Here is an 18,740-nt window from a genome sequence, read left to right as displayed (position 1 = left end):
TAATACTGTTTGGTTATCAATCAACCCTTCATTCAATGAAAAACTTTTTTGACTCATATGGTTCTGCAGCAAACAGCACAGTGAAATTACCCATTGTCCATCAAGAAAACTTAAAACACTTTTATATATATTAAAAAAGGATCTTCAAAAGCAGTCAAGTAGTCAAATCTTGGATTCCCCACTGGTAGTAATATATTCTTCACACACAGATACTGGAGTCTTATTGAGCAGGTGCTCCATTTCAAAACTATTTCCAAAACACAGTTCTTCACGTCAGACACAAGTGACCCCTTATTTGGCTACAAAGACAACAGTGATATATTACCAGCAAAAGAACAGTGCACTATAGTTATATTTGGCACCTACCAGAATCATGTCATATTATGAACTAAACAGACCTGCAAACTCAGTTGAGGCAGATAAAAATGAGTCTGATGCTGGTATAATTCTGAAGTTTGGAAATGTAAACTGAATTATGCTACCAACAGGTTATATGTATTTCAGAAATAACTAGGGTTAGGATGTAGTCTGTGTTTCCTTATTAAACTTCAAAATGGAAGCCAAAGCCTAGCTGTCTGCAAGTTCCAAGCAGGTGCTTTGATCTGTAGCTGGCCAGGGTGAAGAGCTTGGTTCTCGCTTCTAATTAAATTATGGGTCCTTTGAAGGATAATGGGTGGATTTCAAACTATGACAAACAGACTGGAATAGCTTCAATTTTTAGCAAATATCAAAGTACAAGTTTACAGATGCGTGCAATATACCCTAAATGGCTGAATTATCAACGGTGCTTTGTTCCGAGAGGTTCAAAATATACATTGTTTAAACAATCAGCAAATTCTGGTTACCAGCTGACATTCTCATTAACATGCAATCCAAACATCTACCAATGTGTCTTTGAACTTGATAGACTGACAGGTGTTTTGAGTTCTTTTGGTCTGGAATATATAATGTAGACTTTTCCCGACATCTTCATTTCACTTCCATTTCTGCAACAGGCATTCAAACTTAGTGGGCTGACAAATGATTCACATTGTCCATGTACAGCACTGTGGCAAAGTTTTGCATAAGACTTCCATCCAAAAGCCTGATCATTTTCATGTCTCGCATACTGAATCTACTTCCATTATTCTCAAAGAATTTCTACTATCAGTAACTTTCTGCTTCCAACGTGGCATGGCATGGTCAATGATAAAGGCTAGTTCTTTGCGACATGATCCTCCCCACATATATACAAAGGTGTAGGTTTCAGTGCATAGGAAACACAGTCAAACTTGAAAAATTCATCTCTCCCAGGAGCACTAGTCAAAAGCATTGGAAAAAAGCCCAAACCCTAACATGATAACCTAACAGAACTTCACCCCAGTGAAAGGATTAGGTCTAAGTGCAGTAGAGATGTTACAGCAATTTCCAAGACAAAAATCTAATTATTCATAGCTAAGTTTGGTTATACTTTTGAGAGCTTTTTGCAAATTGTGAATATAAATGTAATGTTTTAAAAGGTCAGTGGTTCCAAAAGCTATGGAGCTATCAGATGAAGTTGAAGCAAATATTTTTAAGCCAGATTATTAGTTGTTTTTGTGGTATTTGCCAGTTCATGAATGAAACATAGAAAATAGGAGCAGGAGTAGGCCATTCGGCCCTGCTCCTATTTTCAAAAAAGATCATGGTTGATTGTCTTTTTCAGTACCCTGTTCCCACTTTCTCCCCATATCCCTTGATCCCTTTGGCATTAATCTATCTATCTCCTTCTTGAATATATTTAATGATTTAGCCTCCACTGCCATCTGCGGTAGAGAATTCCAGAGGTTCAACACCCGCTGAGTAAAGAAATTTCTCCTCATCCCGGTTCTAAATGGCATACTCCGTATCCTGCGACTGTGACCTCTGGTTCTGGACTCCCCCGCCATCAGGAACATCCTCTCTGCATCTAGCCTGTCTAGTCCTGTTAGAATTTTATAGGTTTCTATGAAATCCCCTCTCATTCTTCTAAACTCTAGTGAATATAGGCCTCGTTGACCCAATCTCTCCTCATACATCAATAATGCCATCCCAGGGATCAGCCTAGTAAATCTTCTTTGCACTCTCTCCCTGGCAAGAACATCCTTCCTCAGATAAGCAGACCAAAACTGCACACAATACTCCAGATGTGGTCTCACCAAGTCCCTGTATAACTGCAGTAAGACATCCTTGCTACTGTACTCAAATCCTCTTGCAACGAAGGCCAATACCATTCGCTTTCCTAAATGCTTGCTGCACCTGAATGCTTGTTTTCAGCGACTGGTGTACAAGGACACCCAGGCCTCGTTGCACCGCTCCCCCCGCCTTTCCCAATCTATCACCATTCAGATAATAATCTGCCTTTCTGTTTTCACAACCAAAGTGGATAACCTCACATTTATCTACATTATACTGCATCTGCCATGCATTTGCCCACTCACCCAACTTGTCCAAATCACATTGCAGCCTCTTTGCATCCACTTCACAGCTCACATTCCCCCCCAAGCTTTGTGTAATCTGCAAACTTGGAAATGTTACACTTAGTTCCCTCACCCAAGTCATTCATATATATTGTGAATAGCTGGGGCCCAAGCACTGATCCCTGCGGTACCCCACTAGTCACTGCCTGCCACGCAGAAGACCAGTTTATTCCTACTCTCTGTTTCCTGTCTGTCAACCAATTCCCAATCCATGCTAGTATATTACCCCCAATCCCACGTGCTTTAATTTTGCACACTAACCTCTTATGTGGGACCTTATCAAAAGCCTTCTGAAAATACAAATACACCACATCCACTGGTTCTCCCTTATCTATTCTACTAGTTACATCCTCAAATGGTTGCTTTGGAAAAGAATTGAACAGCTTAATTTGTTTTTGCACTGGTTACTTGTTGCAGATTTGGAGCTGAGCTTGGTTGGCTGAACAATCCAACTGACTAAATGCGAATTCATCAGCATTAACAAATTTACGGATAATGGTTATTTGAACCAGTCTTAATTTTTTGCCCTGTCATTCTCTACTTCTTTCAAAGTGCAATTCTGTAGACTCATTCTAGATGCAACACTTCGAATTGGAGACACAGAAATGAAAAATGCAGGCAAAAAGTTGTGCCATTTTAAATATATATTAATCATCATCAGTAGTCAGTAAATATGTTAAACTTCTCATCTAACAAGGATCGTAGGCTTAATGGCAACTTGGATAACATCTTGCAAAATAATTTCAAAATGATGGACTAAGGTGAACCAGCAAACTGTTCACAATACTATCTATGAACTATACGAATAAACATTCTTTTGTACTTTATCTCAGTCATGCAAAAGTACTACACCCAAAGTGTGAAGAAAATTTACTGGTGGATCATGGGTTTATGTCCATGGTCCCCCATGTTCCAGAGCTCCCAATCTCAGTTATATCACTATGGGAATTACTAATCAGAGGCCAAGCAATACATGCCTGAAGGAAAAGGCAGCTGGGCTAATTGTGCATCCCTCAAATAGCTGGTTCAAAACAACATTTCGGAAGCTTGGGAGGGGGAATCTCCATTTCTGTATCTAACTGTAGTCTATTTGTGTCACTTTTGAACTAAAAAAATTGCAAAAGGGACAAAAAGGATCCACTATATTTTTACATGATGTGTTTTAGGATTACTTTGAAAATTAAACTTTGCTGTTCTTACTCTCAGGGTTAAGAGAAAACACTAACGTTTTCAGACACTTCTCTTCTCTTCTTTGTCTGAATCATTTCTGTTTCCACCTTCGCTGCAAGCTCCAGCTTTCGTCTGTTTTTCCTAAATGCAGATAAGCTGAACTCTAAATAGGATTGAAAAAAACACTATTTATATTAAACACGTGCGCACTTGATGTAATATGCCAATAACTCACTCACAAAAGTCAATAATATCTGATAAATGGAAGTGAAGTTTTGTACTTCGTTGAGATTTTAGTAATAATGAACCCAAAGTACAAGATTTTAACCATGTCTGAAAGGAGTTCACAGATTTATCAGCGTTTCCCTCCCACGACATTGTTTGGTTAGTAAACTCAGTATGTGATGTGAGACTGAGTCATACATAGCAGAGAGAACTCAAATTTTACCCCAGTGCATGCTTAGATAGACAACCTCAGCTAGGACAGCTGTGTAAGGGAAGGGAAGAAAGAAAAATCTGATTCTCTTTCATACAAATGTGGCGAGGGTTCCTGATAGCTATTCAGCCAAGAGAGGGGGGGGGGGAATAAAAGAAGCCGTTACAAAACTGATTTTTATTTTTAAAAGAATCAGCAGCCTGTTTTACACTCAACCAAATTTTTTTTTTAAAAGCAAATCTATTAGGGTGTAAAAGAGACCGATTAGTTATCACCAGTTTTACGCTACCCAAGTCCAATTTCATGCCCTGAAGGTTTTGGACAATATGCTTTTTTTCTGTAGAGGGTATATCAGTGTTCCAAGCAAAGCCTGAAATAAATAAACGATTTCAAAACTTCACAGAATCACAAAAGTGTTACAGTGCAGGAGGCCATTCGGCCTATCATGTCACACTGGCTCTCTGAAAGAGCAACTCCCTCAGTTCCATTCCCCTGCCTTCTCCCCATAAGCCTACACATTCTTCCTTTTCATATAACTGTCTAATTCCTTTTGAATGCTTCAATTGAACCTGCCTCCACAAGGATCATCACTAAACTAAACCTATCATTTAAATCTAAAAATAGTGCCCCATCCAAATCTGTAGCAAAGAAGCCAGTGTCATCACCTGCATTTGGCATTGCATGGAGTTAAAATTCAGTATGGTGTCAAAGTGCTCAAGAGTTCAGTGGACCCCAAGCATTCAATCCCACCCAATTTAAATATATAAAACATAAAATCGGCCATCCACATTCTGAACTTTTAAACTTCAACTCTTAGGAACAAGCAGAGGAATGGAATCAACCCTCTGTCAGAGAGTTGGCGCAAGCACAACTTTTCAAATCGCCTCCTTCCTGAGCTGTAAAATTCTGCAATTCTATTCTAATCAATTGCATAGTTGTTAAAGTTTCTTAAAAAATGTAGTTTGTTTGCAAAATAATTATAAACTTTACAAGCATAACTAGATATGATGGGGTACAGTTGCATATTGGTTATGTTGCTGGACTAGTAATCTGGAGGCCTGGTTCAAATCTCACCAGGGCAGTTTCAGAATTTGACCTCAGTTCCAAATTCTTGTCAAAAAAGCTGAATGAGAGAAGTGGCTATGAAAACAATTGAATTATCATAAAAGTTCAACTAGTTCGTTAATGTAACTTTGGGGGGGGGGGGGGGGGGGGGGGGGAGAAGAGAAAAAAAATCCATCATTAACAGGTTTAGATGACTCCAGTTCCGCAACAATGTGGCTGACTTAACTGCCCACTGAAATGGTCCAGCAAGCCTATACCAAACCGCTTCAAGAGGCAGCTCACCATCACCTTCTCGGGGAGCTAAGGGTGGACAATAACTGCCAGCCTTGTCTGCAATGCCCATATCCCAAGAATGAAAAAATAAACACACACTATTACATTAATGGAATTTAATAGAAAAATGAGAGGTGATGCATTTTGGCAAAAGGGATAGGGAGAGGCAATATAGACTTAACGCCACAGTTCTAAAGAGTGTACAGGAGCAAAGGGACCTGGAGTTCATCTGCATAGACCTTTGAAGGTGGCAGGAGATGCTGAGAGAGTAGTTAGCAAAGCAAATGGGATCTTGCGCTTTATAAGTAGAGGTATCGAGTACAAAAGCAGGGAAGTTATGCTGAACCTTTATAAAGCTCTGGTTAGGCCACAACTAGAGTATTGGTCCAGCTCTGGTCACCACACTTCAAGAAGGATATGAGTGCACAGGAGATTTACAAAAATGGTTCCAGGGATGAGGGATTTTAGCTACAAGGTTAGGGGAAGCTGAGGTTGTTCTCCTTGGAGAAAAGGAGATCAAGGGGAGATTTGACAGAGGTGTTCAAGATTATGACAGGATTAGATAAGATAGACAAAGAAAAAATGTTCACATTAGCTGATGGTACAAGGATGAAGGAACACAGATTTAAGGTTTTGGGCAAGAGATACAGGGGGGATGTGAGGAAGAACTTTTTTTTTTAAACGCAGTGAGCGGCAATTACCTGGAACTTGCTACCTATGAGGGTGGTGGAAGCAGAGACAATGAATGATTTGTAAAGGAAATTGGATGGGCACTTGAGGGAAATAAACTTGCAGGGCTACAGGGGATAGAGCAGGGGCAATGGGACTGATTGGATTGCTTTATAGAGAGCTGACATGGTCTCAATGGGCTGAACGGCCTCCTTTTGTGCCGTAATGACTCTATGATGCTTATTAGGGTTCAATGACCAGCACAACAAAATCAGAGTGCCTTAGGTTTGGGAGGATAAGGCGAGAGAAGGTTCTTTCTCAGTGTAGGCCACAGAACCCTTTTCATCATACCATCAGCAACAGAATTATTCAGAAAAAAGGACAAAGCAAAAAAGAATTGACTTGGAAAAGTAGTGGACTCCAAGCAGAGGAAAAGTGAGACAAAACTTGTGAAGACAGACCAAAGTGAGGGAAAAAGTGAACCAGAAGAGAGGGAGAGGGGAAGGGAAGGGAGAGTGCATAATAAAGCATGCATGCATGGGGAGAGGGGGACAGTGTAAGCAAAGGAAAGAGGTGGAAATTTCTACTACCCTTAGTTTCCTCGAGATCATTTAGGTTTGAATAAAACTATCTGATTCTGCTCAGGTTCAGCCCCAAAGTATATTCGGTTCTCGGCCTCTTACTTTTGGCGAAGGATATTTGTGGGCTCACCACCACCTCCCTCTGTTGCCAAAATGCTCTCTGATTGAAACATGCTCTATCTGTCCCATTTCATTCCCCAGAACTGGATCCAGCACAGTTTCCTTCCTTCTTGGGCTGGAAATACTGATCAAGAAAGTTCTCTTGTACACATTTCAGGAATTCCTCTCTCTCTTTGTTCTTTACACTGTTTCCATTCCTGTATATGTTAGGATAATTGAAGTCCCCCATTATAAATACTCCTGATACCTTGCACCTTTCTGTAATTTGCCTGCAAATTTGCTCCTCTATCTCCTTCCCACTATTTGGAGGCAGTGGCCTATAGTATACACACAGCAGCATAATAGTTCCTCTATTGCTCCTTAAATCTAACCAACTGGATGGGTCCTTGGCCCCTCAACCACATCATCCCTTCTATAGTGCTATGACAGTTTCATTGATCAATACTGCAACCCCCTCCTTTTTTTCCGATCACTATCTTTCCTCAACATTTTCAGCCATGAATATTAAGTTCCCAATTGTGATGGAATCCATGAGTGCAAAGCTTTATTTTTAAGACCCCAACAGAGAGAAACTAGAATTGAAAGAGAAACTAGAACTGAAACAGAAGCAGAAACCAAATCTGAAACAGAAGTTAGAAAAACTTCAGGTTTCTGGGGATATGGACACTGGTTAGAACAAGATAAAAGGAGACAGAGTACTCCCAGTTCAGAGGGAATGGAGCGCCGGTAAGCAGAAGAAAGTGAAGACTGAATCAATGAGGTGCTTCTGTTATTTAAAGTAGCTGACTAACCAGACCCGGCATACAGGGCACAGGTGGTCACTGAAGGACTTGGATAAAGGGAAAACTGGTAAATTCACACCATCAAGACTGTCATGAGCAGAGCTGCAGAGGTTCTGGAGAAGTGCGCCTTGTGGCAAAGACTGCACCCGTGGAGTTCGGATTGAGGGAGCTGCTGTCAAAAGAACAGCAGCGATATCCTTGAAGAAAGCAGAAAATCTACTTTAAGAACTTCAGAGTTGTGAAGAACTGTATGACTATAATTGTTACCATAAATGCAGGGCAGACTGCCCAGTGAGACTGCAAGACCCATCTCTGTTATATCTGGCAGTCAAGGTGCAATTCCTAATATATATAAAAATTGACAGTGATCTGTCTGTTGCTTCATGTTTAATTTATGTTGGTTTTGGTTTGAGTTTTAATGTAAAATTTATAAAAAGTGAAAACTTGTCTGTTTGGTTTGGTTTCCTGAATTGGGGACAATCAGTAGATTCTATTCTTTCATTTGTTGATGGTCTCCACGGGGATCGTAACACCAATCTTCCCCCTCTTTAAGCTAGATCTGTTATTGCCACTATACCCAAGTCCATCTGACAACTTGTGCCTACAGCTCACCAATCTTATTTACCACTCTTCGTGCATTTACATAGATGCACTCCAAACCTATCTTACACAAAAGCTATTTCTGAACTATTCTTTACTCTAGTGCTAATTTTTATTCCCAGTCCTCTGTTCACCATGGTTCTCTTCTCCAACATTTCACCCTGGTGCCCAACCACTGCCAAATTACACGATCCAGAGGACCAGTTAACTTTCCATGAGGATTTTGGCCTCATCTTTGTTGAGGTGCAACCCAACCACTTCGCATAGGTCCCTCCTGACCCAGGAATCTGAAGCCCTTCCTCCTGCACAATTTCTCTAGCCATGCATTAACTTATTTTTATCCTACTATTCCTATACTCACTAGTGTGTGGCAATAGGAACAATCTTTGAGATCCTGCTTTTTAGCTTCCTCCCTAGATCCTGCAACTCTAGATGCAGATCCTCAACCTTTTTCCTTCCCACGTCATTGGTCCCACATGGAACACAACTTCTGGCTGTTACCCTCTCCCCTCAAAATCTTCTGCACCCTCCCAGTGACATCTTTTACCCTTGCATCAGGGAGGCAACATACCATACAGGACTCTTGCCAGTGGTTACAGAAATGCCCGTCTATCTCCTTGACTATCGAATCCCCTGTGACCACTGCATTTCTACACTGGTCTCCTCCTGTGTAGTCACTTGCTCCACAAATGAGGCATCCTGTAGGCCAGGCATCATTTCGCGACCTTATATATGGATGAAACAATCAAGACTGATGACATTATTTCAGGTGTTGCAGACCATTCAATCATCCATCATCAATAAAAAGCAATCGGATTAAATGTAGAAAGTGCTTATAGCTCAGCTTCAATGCACCAATATCTCCCAAATACAACATGGTCAGAGGTTCAGAACAAAGCTATCTGTAAGACCCTTAAAAGTAAGTCACTTTTCTTTTCAAACAACAAATTTTTTGTAAAGTTTGCCATTAACTTGAGCATGCAAAAACTGAACAGGACTGTATAGTAAATATAGATACACATTTTTACAATTAAATAAGAACTTTATATTTCTGATAAATAATTGCAACAATCTTCAAAAGGATAGAAAACCATAGCTGAAAACTCCTTACTTGTTGCCATTATGTCAGGAGGACATGGTACAATTCCATGATCCACTGCCCATTTGTAAGCCCCTTCTCCTACTAAAAAACTAAAATAGGAGAAAATAATTATTAGTTTCAATAAAACATTAATATAAAATATGCATGCAGTATACAGGTAATAGAAGGATAATGACTGGAGAAGGTATTGCATTTCCCCTATACAATCAACTTACACTTCTATAGTGCCAATAATATACAAGACATCCCGAGGTACTTTAAAAACAAATAAGGGGAACATGTCAAGCCATGAGAGATGATTAAGGTGGGTCTCAAGAAAGTTTTTAATGAAACTTAGTAGAGAGATAGGTCAATTTAAGGAAGGAGATCCAATGGGACTGCAAAAGGGAAGGGGGAATACACAGGAGACCACAGACAGAGGACTGCGGAAGGAGATATCTGGCTAGAGGCGTTTGCAGAGTTAGGGAGAAGCAAGATATGAAAATACAGATAAGTATTTTAAAATGGATGAAGTGGAGACTGACATCCAGCGACGGTCAACAAGGACAGAGACCATCGATGAACAGAACTTAGTCCAAAACAATGTAAGCAACAGCATTTCAGACGTTTGCCATTTGTGGAAAATAGGAGGCCAGCAAGGAGAACACTGGAATAATTTTGTCAGGATTGGGCAAAAGCACAGACAACAGTTTAGGCAGTGCAGAGATAGTTGATGTTGCAGAGGTGGAAGTAAACAGATTTGGTGATGGAGAAGTGGTTGGGGGGCAGGGGAGGTCAAAGCTTTTGCCACATCCAGACATAAATTATTCTACTGCTCTCCTTGTTGGCCTCCTATTTTCACACAAGCCCAACTTCTTGTTATGACCGAGGTGGGAAGAGTGCAGTCTTTTCTAGTTCCACTTCTGCACAGGTCACAACATCTATTGAAATGTTTAATGATACAGCCAATCATACACTCTATTTCTTATCCCCGAATAAAATACACCAACTAAGTTTCTTTAATGAACAAAATTATCAGATTATAAAACGAACTAAAGCATTAACAGACAAATTAAAATATGAATATTCACTTTTTAAAAATTCACCAACTTAACACACAAACACGCACTGGAAAAAATACAAAAATTCACTCTGCAGAGGTCTGTTACAAAACCCCCCAGAATAAAACACTTTGGCCAAATACTTGCAAATTCTTGACGAAAAAAAAAGATATGGAAGGAAATCAGTTGTTCCTTTTTTGGTCTGGCATCCAGGTATACGGAGACAGGTCACTGTGATATTTTCAGAAGCAGTCCATTCTGGAGATGATGAGAATTATTCTGGTAGGCTTTCTAAGGGAAATGTGGTATTAAGGTTTTTCTGCCAGCACACACTTGAATCGCAGGAGTTTTTTTTCCAGCTTCTCAGGAGCTATACAGCACCAGGGATTTTTCCCTTCTTCCCACACTGAATCTTGGCAGGATTTCTTCAAAAAGGTAGAGGTGGTGGTTTCTTTTTCCTTGGCAAGAAAACACCAACTGACTTCAAACAGTTCACACAACTAAAATTGAAAATAATGTTTAAACTCCAGTGAGTTAACCTCCTGACCTCCATAAACCTCGACATGTGGCTTCTCTGCAACCATTTTTTTTCAGGTCACCAAGGGTTCTGCTGTTTTCTGAGCTCAAATCACAGGTGGCTTTCAAATAACATCTTGCTCTATCGACGAACTTGGTAAAAAAAAACATATCCACGGAATCTTCTCAGTTTTAAAACAAGTCCTCAAAAAAATTAAATATTAAGAAAAATTGAAGCATTTTCATAACATTGTCTAAAATGCAGCTGCTTGCATTGTGTTCTGAATGAAGTTCTGTTCATCAACCGTCTCTGCCCTCGTTGATCTTTGCTGGATGCCAACCCTCGCTTCATCCAAAGAGGGGGTCAAGGGTGGTGTCGGAAAGTTGCGAGTCCTCAGCATACATGCACAAGAGGAACCTATGTTTGTTCTTGATGTAGGCAGCAGTATGCAAGATAGAGTTCAAATGTGGTGACTGATAAGATAGCAAGGTCAGTTGTATACCAGGGGTATGCTCAAGTTTGCACAACTCTCACCCGAAAATGTGAAGATGGGGGAACCACTGTAGTGACTGTTTTGCTGGGAACAAAGAGCATCAAAACTGCATGCAAGTGCAAGTCTGAATCTACAGCAACAGAGATGTTGCGATGTATGGAAGGTCAGGAGAGGAAGTTGGGGTTTGTGCTGGAGAAAAATGGTGAGGATTGAAAGATTATGAGCTTAGCAAAATACTGGTAAGGGAAATGATAAAAGGCAAGTTCTTCCCCTTCCAATTCATGCTGATGTTCATCAGGCTATTACGATAAAATTGCTGTTTTGGACTACTTATTGGAATAAATTTCACTATATTACCTCCTACCGATATTACCTAATGGGTCTGTAGTTATCGGTGTCATCCTAACAGGAGTTCAGTCTCTTGAGCACGTTCTATCATTCAGTTGAATCGTGGCTGAAATGTATCTCAACTCCATTTACCTGCCTTGGTTTCATATGTCTTAAGTTTACCTAACAAAAATTTCTCAGTTTTGAAATTTTCAATTGACCTAACCTCAACAGCTTATTGGGCAGGGGATAGGAGAGTTCCACTTTTCCACTACCCCTTGCGTGAGCAAGTGCTTCCTGACATCACTCCTTGCAGCCTAGCTAGAATTTTAAGGTTATGCATTCTTGCTGGAGACCCTATCAGAGGAAATAATTTATTTCTATTTAACCTATCAAATCCTTGAATCATCTTACACCTCACTTAGATCACCTCTTAGTCTTCTTTAGTCAAGGGACTACAAGCCTAGTCTAGGCAACCAGTTCTCAATTTAACCCTTTTAGCCACAGTATCATTCTGAGGACTGAGCGCTGCACCCATCCGTCATATACGTCCCCTTTTTAAGAGTAGGTACAATGTCGGAGGAAGAGTTTTGAAGCACATAGCAAACCTTTGAAGGCCAAACCCCACCCTTCCTATTATCCTCTTTGGAGGAGAAAGAGAAGTCTATGGTGAAAGCAGTAAATTATCTACTGATCTTGGACACATTAGTTGAATCAAAAGTGCAAAAATGGATCAGATACTAAGACTGCCCTGGCTTCTCCTGCTGACGAGATCGAGACTGGCACTTCTCGGTCAGTTCCACTTAAGCCAATGACATAGCCAGTAAGAGTGGCAACTTAACAAGCTGTAAAAACAAACAAAAAAATTCTCAATAGCTGAAGATATAGTATTGAAGGAACTCTACAAGAAATTCTGAGAGGAAAGTTATCTCTCAATTCCTCTTGCATGGAGAGTTCTGGTGTTGATGGGGAACTTAGAACACATTCCATGTATTAGGTCCGGTTTCAATTTGGGTTAGCAAATAAAGTTCAACCTAAGAATTGCAGTTCTGATGAAGGGTCACTGACCTGAAACGTTAACTTGGCTTCTCTCTCCACAGATGCTGCCAGACCTGCTGAGTATTTCCAGCATTTCTTGTTTTTATTACCCAAGAATTGCAGTAATGGTTTGTACAGCGGAGACTAAGATAATGCCACTAGTCAAGTGAGTTTTACAGCAATAAGCCAGCTGCAGAGCTCAAAAGGCAGTACAGTTTAGTGACCAATATTAGAGGAAGTTTTGTGAATCATGAACAACCCTGACATCTTCTCTCGAGGGAAGTAAGCTGGTGCTGGAAGTGTTTTCTGCCTACACTTGATTTCCCTCTTCCTATCATTCTTGGAGGTGTCTCTCTGGTGAGAACCAGAAACATTGGTCTCTCCTCAGCTACTGAAATCTTTGCACTCAGAATCTTCCAACAAACAAGTCAGTCAAGATCAACAAGATGGAAGACAGGCAAATGTTTGGTGTGGCAGTCAAAGAAAACAGTCCAGGATTTTAGAAGAACATTTTGATACCCAGAGCTGTGTCAGAGGAGTCATTAATCAGAAAAGAGCCAAACAAGGTGTACCTGGTGAACCAAGATATCCATCTCAGCGCAATCCACTCTCTTCTCTTAAAAGTAACTATTTGTTCATCCTTACAGCTATTATTCTACTTTTGAGATTTGCATCCACGTTATTTTATAAATCCATAAATAACTGCTTATTGTTCCAGAGATATTACATCTTTTAAACTGCCTTTTGTGCAAGCTTGTAACGGAACATAAAAATGGCCTGTTTCTGGAGATTGTTATTCTTTTGGGGTTCATTGTAATTTAGATGTCTGCCTCTTAAAACGGGTGTTTTATTAATTAATGCAAATTACATAGTTTTAACATTTTCAGAAAGAACCAAAATAATGTTCCAAATACGTAATGTTTGAAAATGGACACAGCTAGCATTCAGAATTCCGCCAACTTCCACCAACCTGTAAATTTGCTTTCTCAGTACCTGCTCTTAATTAGTAAATGAAACCCAACTACCATGTTTATTCATTAACAGCTACACTACAATGAAAACACAAAATACTTGCCTGCAATGCTGGTTTATGCAACAGATCACATCTAAAGCAGTTTAAATAAGATGTGGTAATTTGTGAGCGGTACGTATTACAAAGGCAGCCCAATGCAAGCAAAAATTGGCTCTTCAACGAACTGAACCTCAGGTCAGCTCACAGCATGCAAAATAAAAGGCAAAATTTGCACTATAATGAGACTTATGATTTTGAATAGGAAGAACGTGGTGGTATAATGGGTCAGAAGGAGTCAGTTGATTAGGCTGAATGCCCTTTTCTTGTCCCTACATTTGTATGCTTTTATCAAAATACTTTTCATCTGTGAGACAAGGTTTGAATAAGTGGAACAAAAGTCCTTTTGTCTACCAGTCATTAATGGGCTTAGATCAAAGGCACTTCAGCAAGGGGAGGGGGGAGGTTGCGGGCAGAGTTTCCGCTCTGAGCACTATCAGGAAAATGCACTAGTTACATTACACTTCAAGTTCCTGCTAAAACTAATTTGCACCATCACAAAGGTAAAATCTTTCATAAACTAGTGCACTCGGACAGCATAACAGAACACAACCTTTTTTTTCTTCCCCATTAAAAGTAGTCAGTGATGTATTTAAGAATGGTAACAGGGTGTACTTTTATTTATACAGCTGAAAATGGGTTTATCACCAAAAATAACCATTTTAATAAGGGAGTCCAGTCCACTGCCTGAGTGTAACCTGATTTTAAAAAATCACTGAAAATGACTTCAAAAACTATACTGAACCATTTAATAGCTTCAACAGAAAATGCTGGAAATATTCAGCAGGTCAGGCAGCATGTGTGGAGAGAAAAACAGAGTTAACATTTCAGGTCAGTGACCTTTCGTTAGAAAGACGGCAGCAGAATCTGGGCAAACACCAGCAGAAACATCTCCCCCAATAGTCGTAATTCCTCCAGCATGTGGCAAAAAAATTTCATAATTCAGCACAAATTCTCAGTCACTGCATTATTGGAAACTGAAAAATTCTCCCTAATGAAGCATAAGTGCTTCATGGGGATAAACAAACACTTACTAGGACAGAAGAGGAAACGGTGATTCAGTCCTTCAGAACTGAGGAAGGATACATACCCAAAACATCTCACTTGTTCTAACCATAGATGCTGCCCGATCTGCTGCGTATTTCCAGCATTTTATTTTTGTTTCAGATTTCCAGCATCTGCAGTACTTTGCTTTGAGATGGAGTTCATCCATGACAAATCACATGTAACTCTATCACACAATAAAAAACACAAGATAATAGAAATATAGATGCCAGCATCTGTGAAGAGAAAAACAGATTAATGTGTCAAATGTGACACATTTGATAAAACCTGACTTTGCTCAACTCTAACTGAAGGAGGAAGGTTGTGTAAAGTTTTCTTCCTCGCTCCAACAAAAAAAGATAAAGTGAAGCAAATGCCTGACTATATCCTAGAAGAAAGGGAACCTTGATCTGTTACACAGCTGTTACAGGAAACAGGCAGTTAAACCAGTCTGTGTTGATGTACATCCTCCAATGCAGCATGCCCACTCTGCTCCCATATTCCTTTTTCTACCACGGCGGCAGTGGCGAGAGCAGGAACAGGCGAGAGGAGCCGGGATATAAAGGGTGGAGACCTGAGGCCAGAGGCCAGAACAGTGGTGGCGACAGCAGGGACAGGTGAGGGGAGCCGGGATGTAAAGAGCAGAGACCCGAGGCCCAAGACTAGAAGCGGCAGCGGCAAGAGCAGGAACAGTGGACCTGCTTGACCAACAAAATCCAAGTATGAAATCACAGGAGAGCTGGTAAGTGATTGGTGGGTATTTCTTCCGTGTCTCTTTTTTGTTTTGGCCAAGTGATTTAAATCAGGAGATGTCATTGCAGGTTAATAGTACACTTAAATAATTCATTTTTAAAAAAAATATTGAAATCCAAATTAATTAAATAGAATAGAGATGGCTGGGCAGGCGACGTGTTGCAGCTGTAGTATGTGGGAGCTGGTGGACGCCGGTGCGATCCACGGTGACCACATCTGCAGCAAGTGTTGGCTGCTCGAGGACCTTCAGCTCAGAGCTGATGAGCTACAGTCCAAGCTGCGGACACTGCTACACATCAGGGAAGTGGAGAGTTACCTGGACACTGTTTCAGGAGACAGTCACACCCCTTAGATTAATTACATCAAATTTGGACTGTGGTCAGGGACAGGAGGGTGTGACTGCCAGTGAGGCAGATGTGGGGATCCAGAATTTAGCTTTAGTGGAGCCTCAGCCAGTGCCCTTATCCAATAGGTATGAGGTTCTTGCTCCCAGTGTGGACGAGGGCACAGGCTGCAGGGAGGATGAGCGAACTGACCACAGTGCCGTGGTTCAGAGCGCCATTTGAGTGGGGGGTGGGGAGAAAAGAGAAATGTAGTAGTAATAGGGGATAGCATAGTTAGGGAAATAGAGACTGTTCTCTGCAGCAAAGATAGAGTGTCCCGAAGGCTGTGTTGCCTATCTGGTACCAAGGTTAAGGACATCTCTTCTGGGCTCGAGAGGAACCTGGAGTGGGAGGGGAAGGATCCAGTTGCCATGGTCCAGGTAGGTACCAATGACATAGGTAGGACTAGGAAAAAGAGGTTCTGCTGAGGGACTACGAGCAGCTCGGGGCTAAATTAAAAAGCAGAACCACAAAAGGTAATAATCGCCGGATTACTACCTGAGCTACGTGCAAACTGGCATAGGGTAAATAAGATTAGAGAGGTAATTGCGTGGCTCAAAGATTGGTGTGGGAGAAATGGGTTCCGATTCATGGGACACTGGCACCAGTAGTGGGAAAAGAGAGAGCTGTTCCATTGGGATAGGCTTCACTTGAACCATGCTGGGTCCAGTGTCCTGGCGAATCGTATAACTAGGATTGTAGACAAGGCTTTAAACTAAATAGTGGGGGGGGAGGGTTCAATTGAAGGGAAGTTTAAAAAGTCGAAAAGTAATGAGAGAGCAGAGGTGCAGGGTAGTGAAGGGGCATATATTAATCACAGTGTGACAGGAAAGAACAGAGAATACAAGCATAAGAGTACAGCAGAAATTAGAACTACAGTAGTTAAAAATGGTAAAAGGTCAAAGCTTACGGCTCTTTATCTGAATGCACGTAGCATTTGTAATAAGATAGATGAGCTGACGGCACAAATAGAAATAAATGAATATGATTTGATAGCTATCATAGAGACCTGTTTGCAGGATGACCAGGACTGGAATCTCAATGTTCAAGCATGTTCGACGTTCTGGAAGTATAGGCAGAAAGGAAAAGGAGGTGGGGTAGCTTTGTTATTAAAGGAAGGGATCAGTGCAGTTGAGAGTAATGATATAGATGTAATAGATCATGATGTAGAATCAGTTTGGGTGGAAATAAGGAACAGCGAGGGAAAGAAATCACAGGTGGGTGTAGTCTATAGGCCCCCGAGGAGTTGCCTCTCTGAAGGACAAAATATTGATCAGGAAATAATGGAGGCGTGCAAGAAGGGCACTACAATTATCATAGGTGGTTTTAATCTGCATATAAACTGGACAAATCAAATTGGCACGGGTAACGTGGAAGACAAGTTTGTAGAGTGCATCAGGGATTGTTTCTTAGAACAATACGTTGCAGAATCTACCCGGGAACAGGCTATTTTAGATTTGGCAATGTGTAATGAGGTAGGATTAATAAGAGATCTCGTAGTTAAGGATCCTTTAGGGGGAAGCGATCATAACATGTTAGAATTTCAAATTCAGTTTGAGGGTGAGCAACTTGGGTCTCAAACCAGTGTCTTAAACTTAAACAAGGGCAATTACAGAGGTATGAAGAAAGAGTTGTCTTAAAGCGGGCTTGGAAAATAGACTAAAGGGAAAGTCAGTAGATGAGCAGTGGCAGACTTTTAAGCAGATATTTCATAACACTCAGCAAACATTTATTCCTGTCAGAAGGAAGGACTCGAAGAAAACGATGAACCACCCGTGGATAACAAAGGAAGTTAAGGAGAGTATCAAATCAAAAACAAAGGCGCACAAAGCAGCGAAAGCGAGTGGTAGGCCAGAGGATTTGGAATTTTTTTTTTTTAGAAGCCAGCAGCAGATGACTAAAAAACTAATAAAGAGGGAGAAAGTTGATTATGAAAGTAAATTGGCAAGAAATATAAAAACAAATAGTAACACCTTCTATGGGTATATTAAAAGGAAGAGAGTAGCTAAAGTAAGTGTGGGACCCTCAGAGGATGAGACTGGGGATTTAATAACAGGGAACAGGGAAATGGCAGATAGTTTAAACCAATATTTTGCATCGGTCTTCACGGTGGAGGACACTATAAACATCACAACAATAATAGATGAGCAGCAGGAGAAGGTAGCGACTCTTCGGTGGGTGAGTGAAGGCATCAGGAGCTGTGTTTTAAAAGTAAGTACTTACTGTTTTACTTACTGTTTTCCTTGTCTTTGAGTTTCTTTTGGCGCCGGAGGAACCGGAAGCTGGTCGGCAGCGAGGACTCCTGGGTAGGTATTTTCCTTAAAGGTGCGAAGCTGAGTAAACCCGAGCCGCTACACATGTAGTGTCTCCCACCCATCCTCCTCCTCTAACATAATAATAAGACCCTTTTTACCCTCCTCCTCTAACCAAAAAGGACTGAGCAGGTAAGCTATTTACTGTTTTTGTTAATATCTATAGTTGTACTTAACTAAGGGGTAATTGAATAAAAGAAATGGCAGCCAGTGTAGTGCAGTGCTCCTCCTGCAGAATGTTCGAGGTGAGGGAAACCTCCGGTGGCCCTGCCGACTTCACCTGCTGGAAGTGCATCCGTCTCCAGCTCCTATCAGACCGTGTTAGGGAATTGGAGCTGGAGCTGGATGAACTGAGGATCATTCGGGAAGCTGAGGGGGTGATAGATAGAAGCTACACGGAGGTCGTTACTCCACAAATCAAAGGCAGCTGGGTAACAGTTAGAGGTGGGAAGAGGTCAGTGCAGGGATCTCCTGTGGTCGTTCCCCTCA

General features: G+C 41.0%; 1 protein-coding gene across 6 annotated transcripts in view; it reads right to left on the bottom strand.

Annotated features, from left to right (window-relative positions):
• tasp1 (taspase, threonine aspartase, 1) overlaps positions 1-18,740 on the bottom strand; it is a 110,338-nt gene that overhangs the window by 52,475 nt on the left and 39,123 nt on the right. For all 6 annotated transcript variants that reach the window (XM_068044320.1, XM_068044318.1, XM_068044322.1 and 3 more), the window contains 2 exons: positions 9,285-9,364; positions 3,704-3,810 (listed from right to left, as the gene is read on the bottom strand). In XM_068044320.1, the coding sequence (XP_067900421.1) occupies positions 3,704-3,810; positions 9,285-9,364 (187 nt within the window). The remainder of the gene's footprint in view (positions 1-3,703; positions 3,811-9,284; positions 9,365-18,740) is intronic.

The sequence above is a fragment of the Heterodontus francisci genome, chromosome 13 (assembly GCF_036365525.1).
Source record: "Heterodontus francisci isolate sHetFra1 chromosome 13, sHetFra1.hap1, whole genome shotgun sequence".
In the NCBI taxonomy this organism is placed as follows: domain Eukaryota; kingdom Metazoa; phylum Chordata; class Chondrichthyes; order Heterodontiformes; family Heterodontidae; genus Heterodontus; species Heterodontus francisci.
This window is presented reverse-complemented; position numbering and strand designations above follow the sequence as displayed.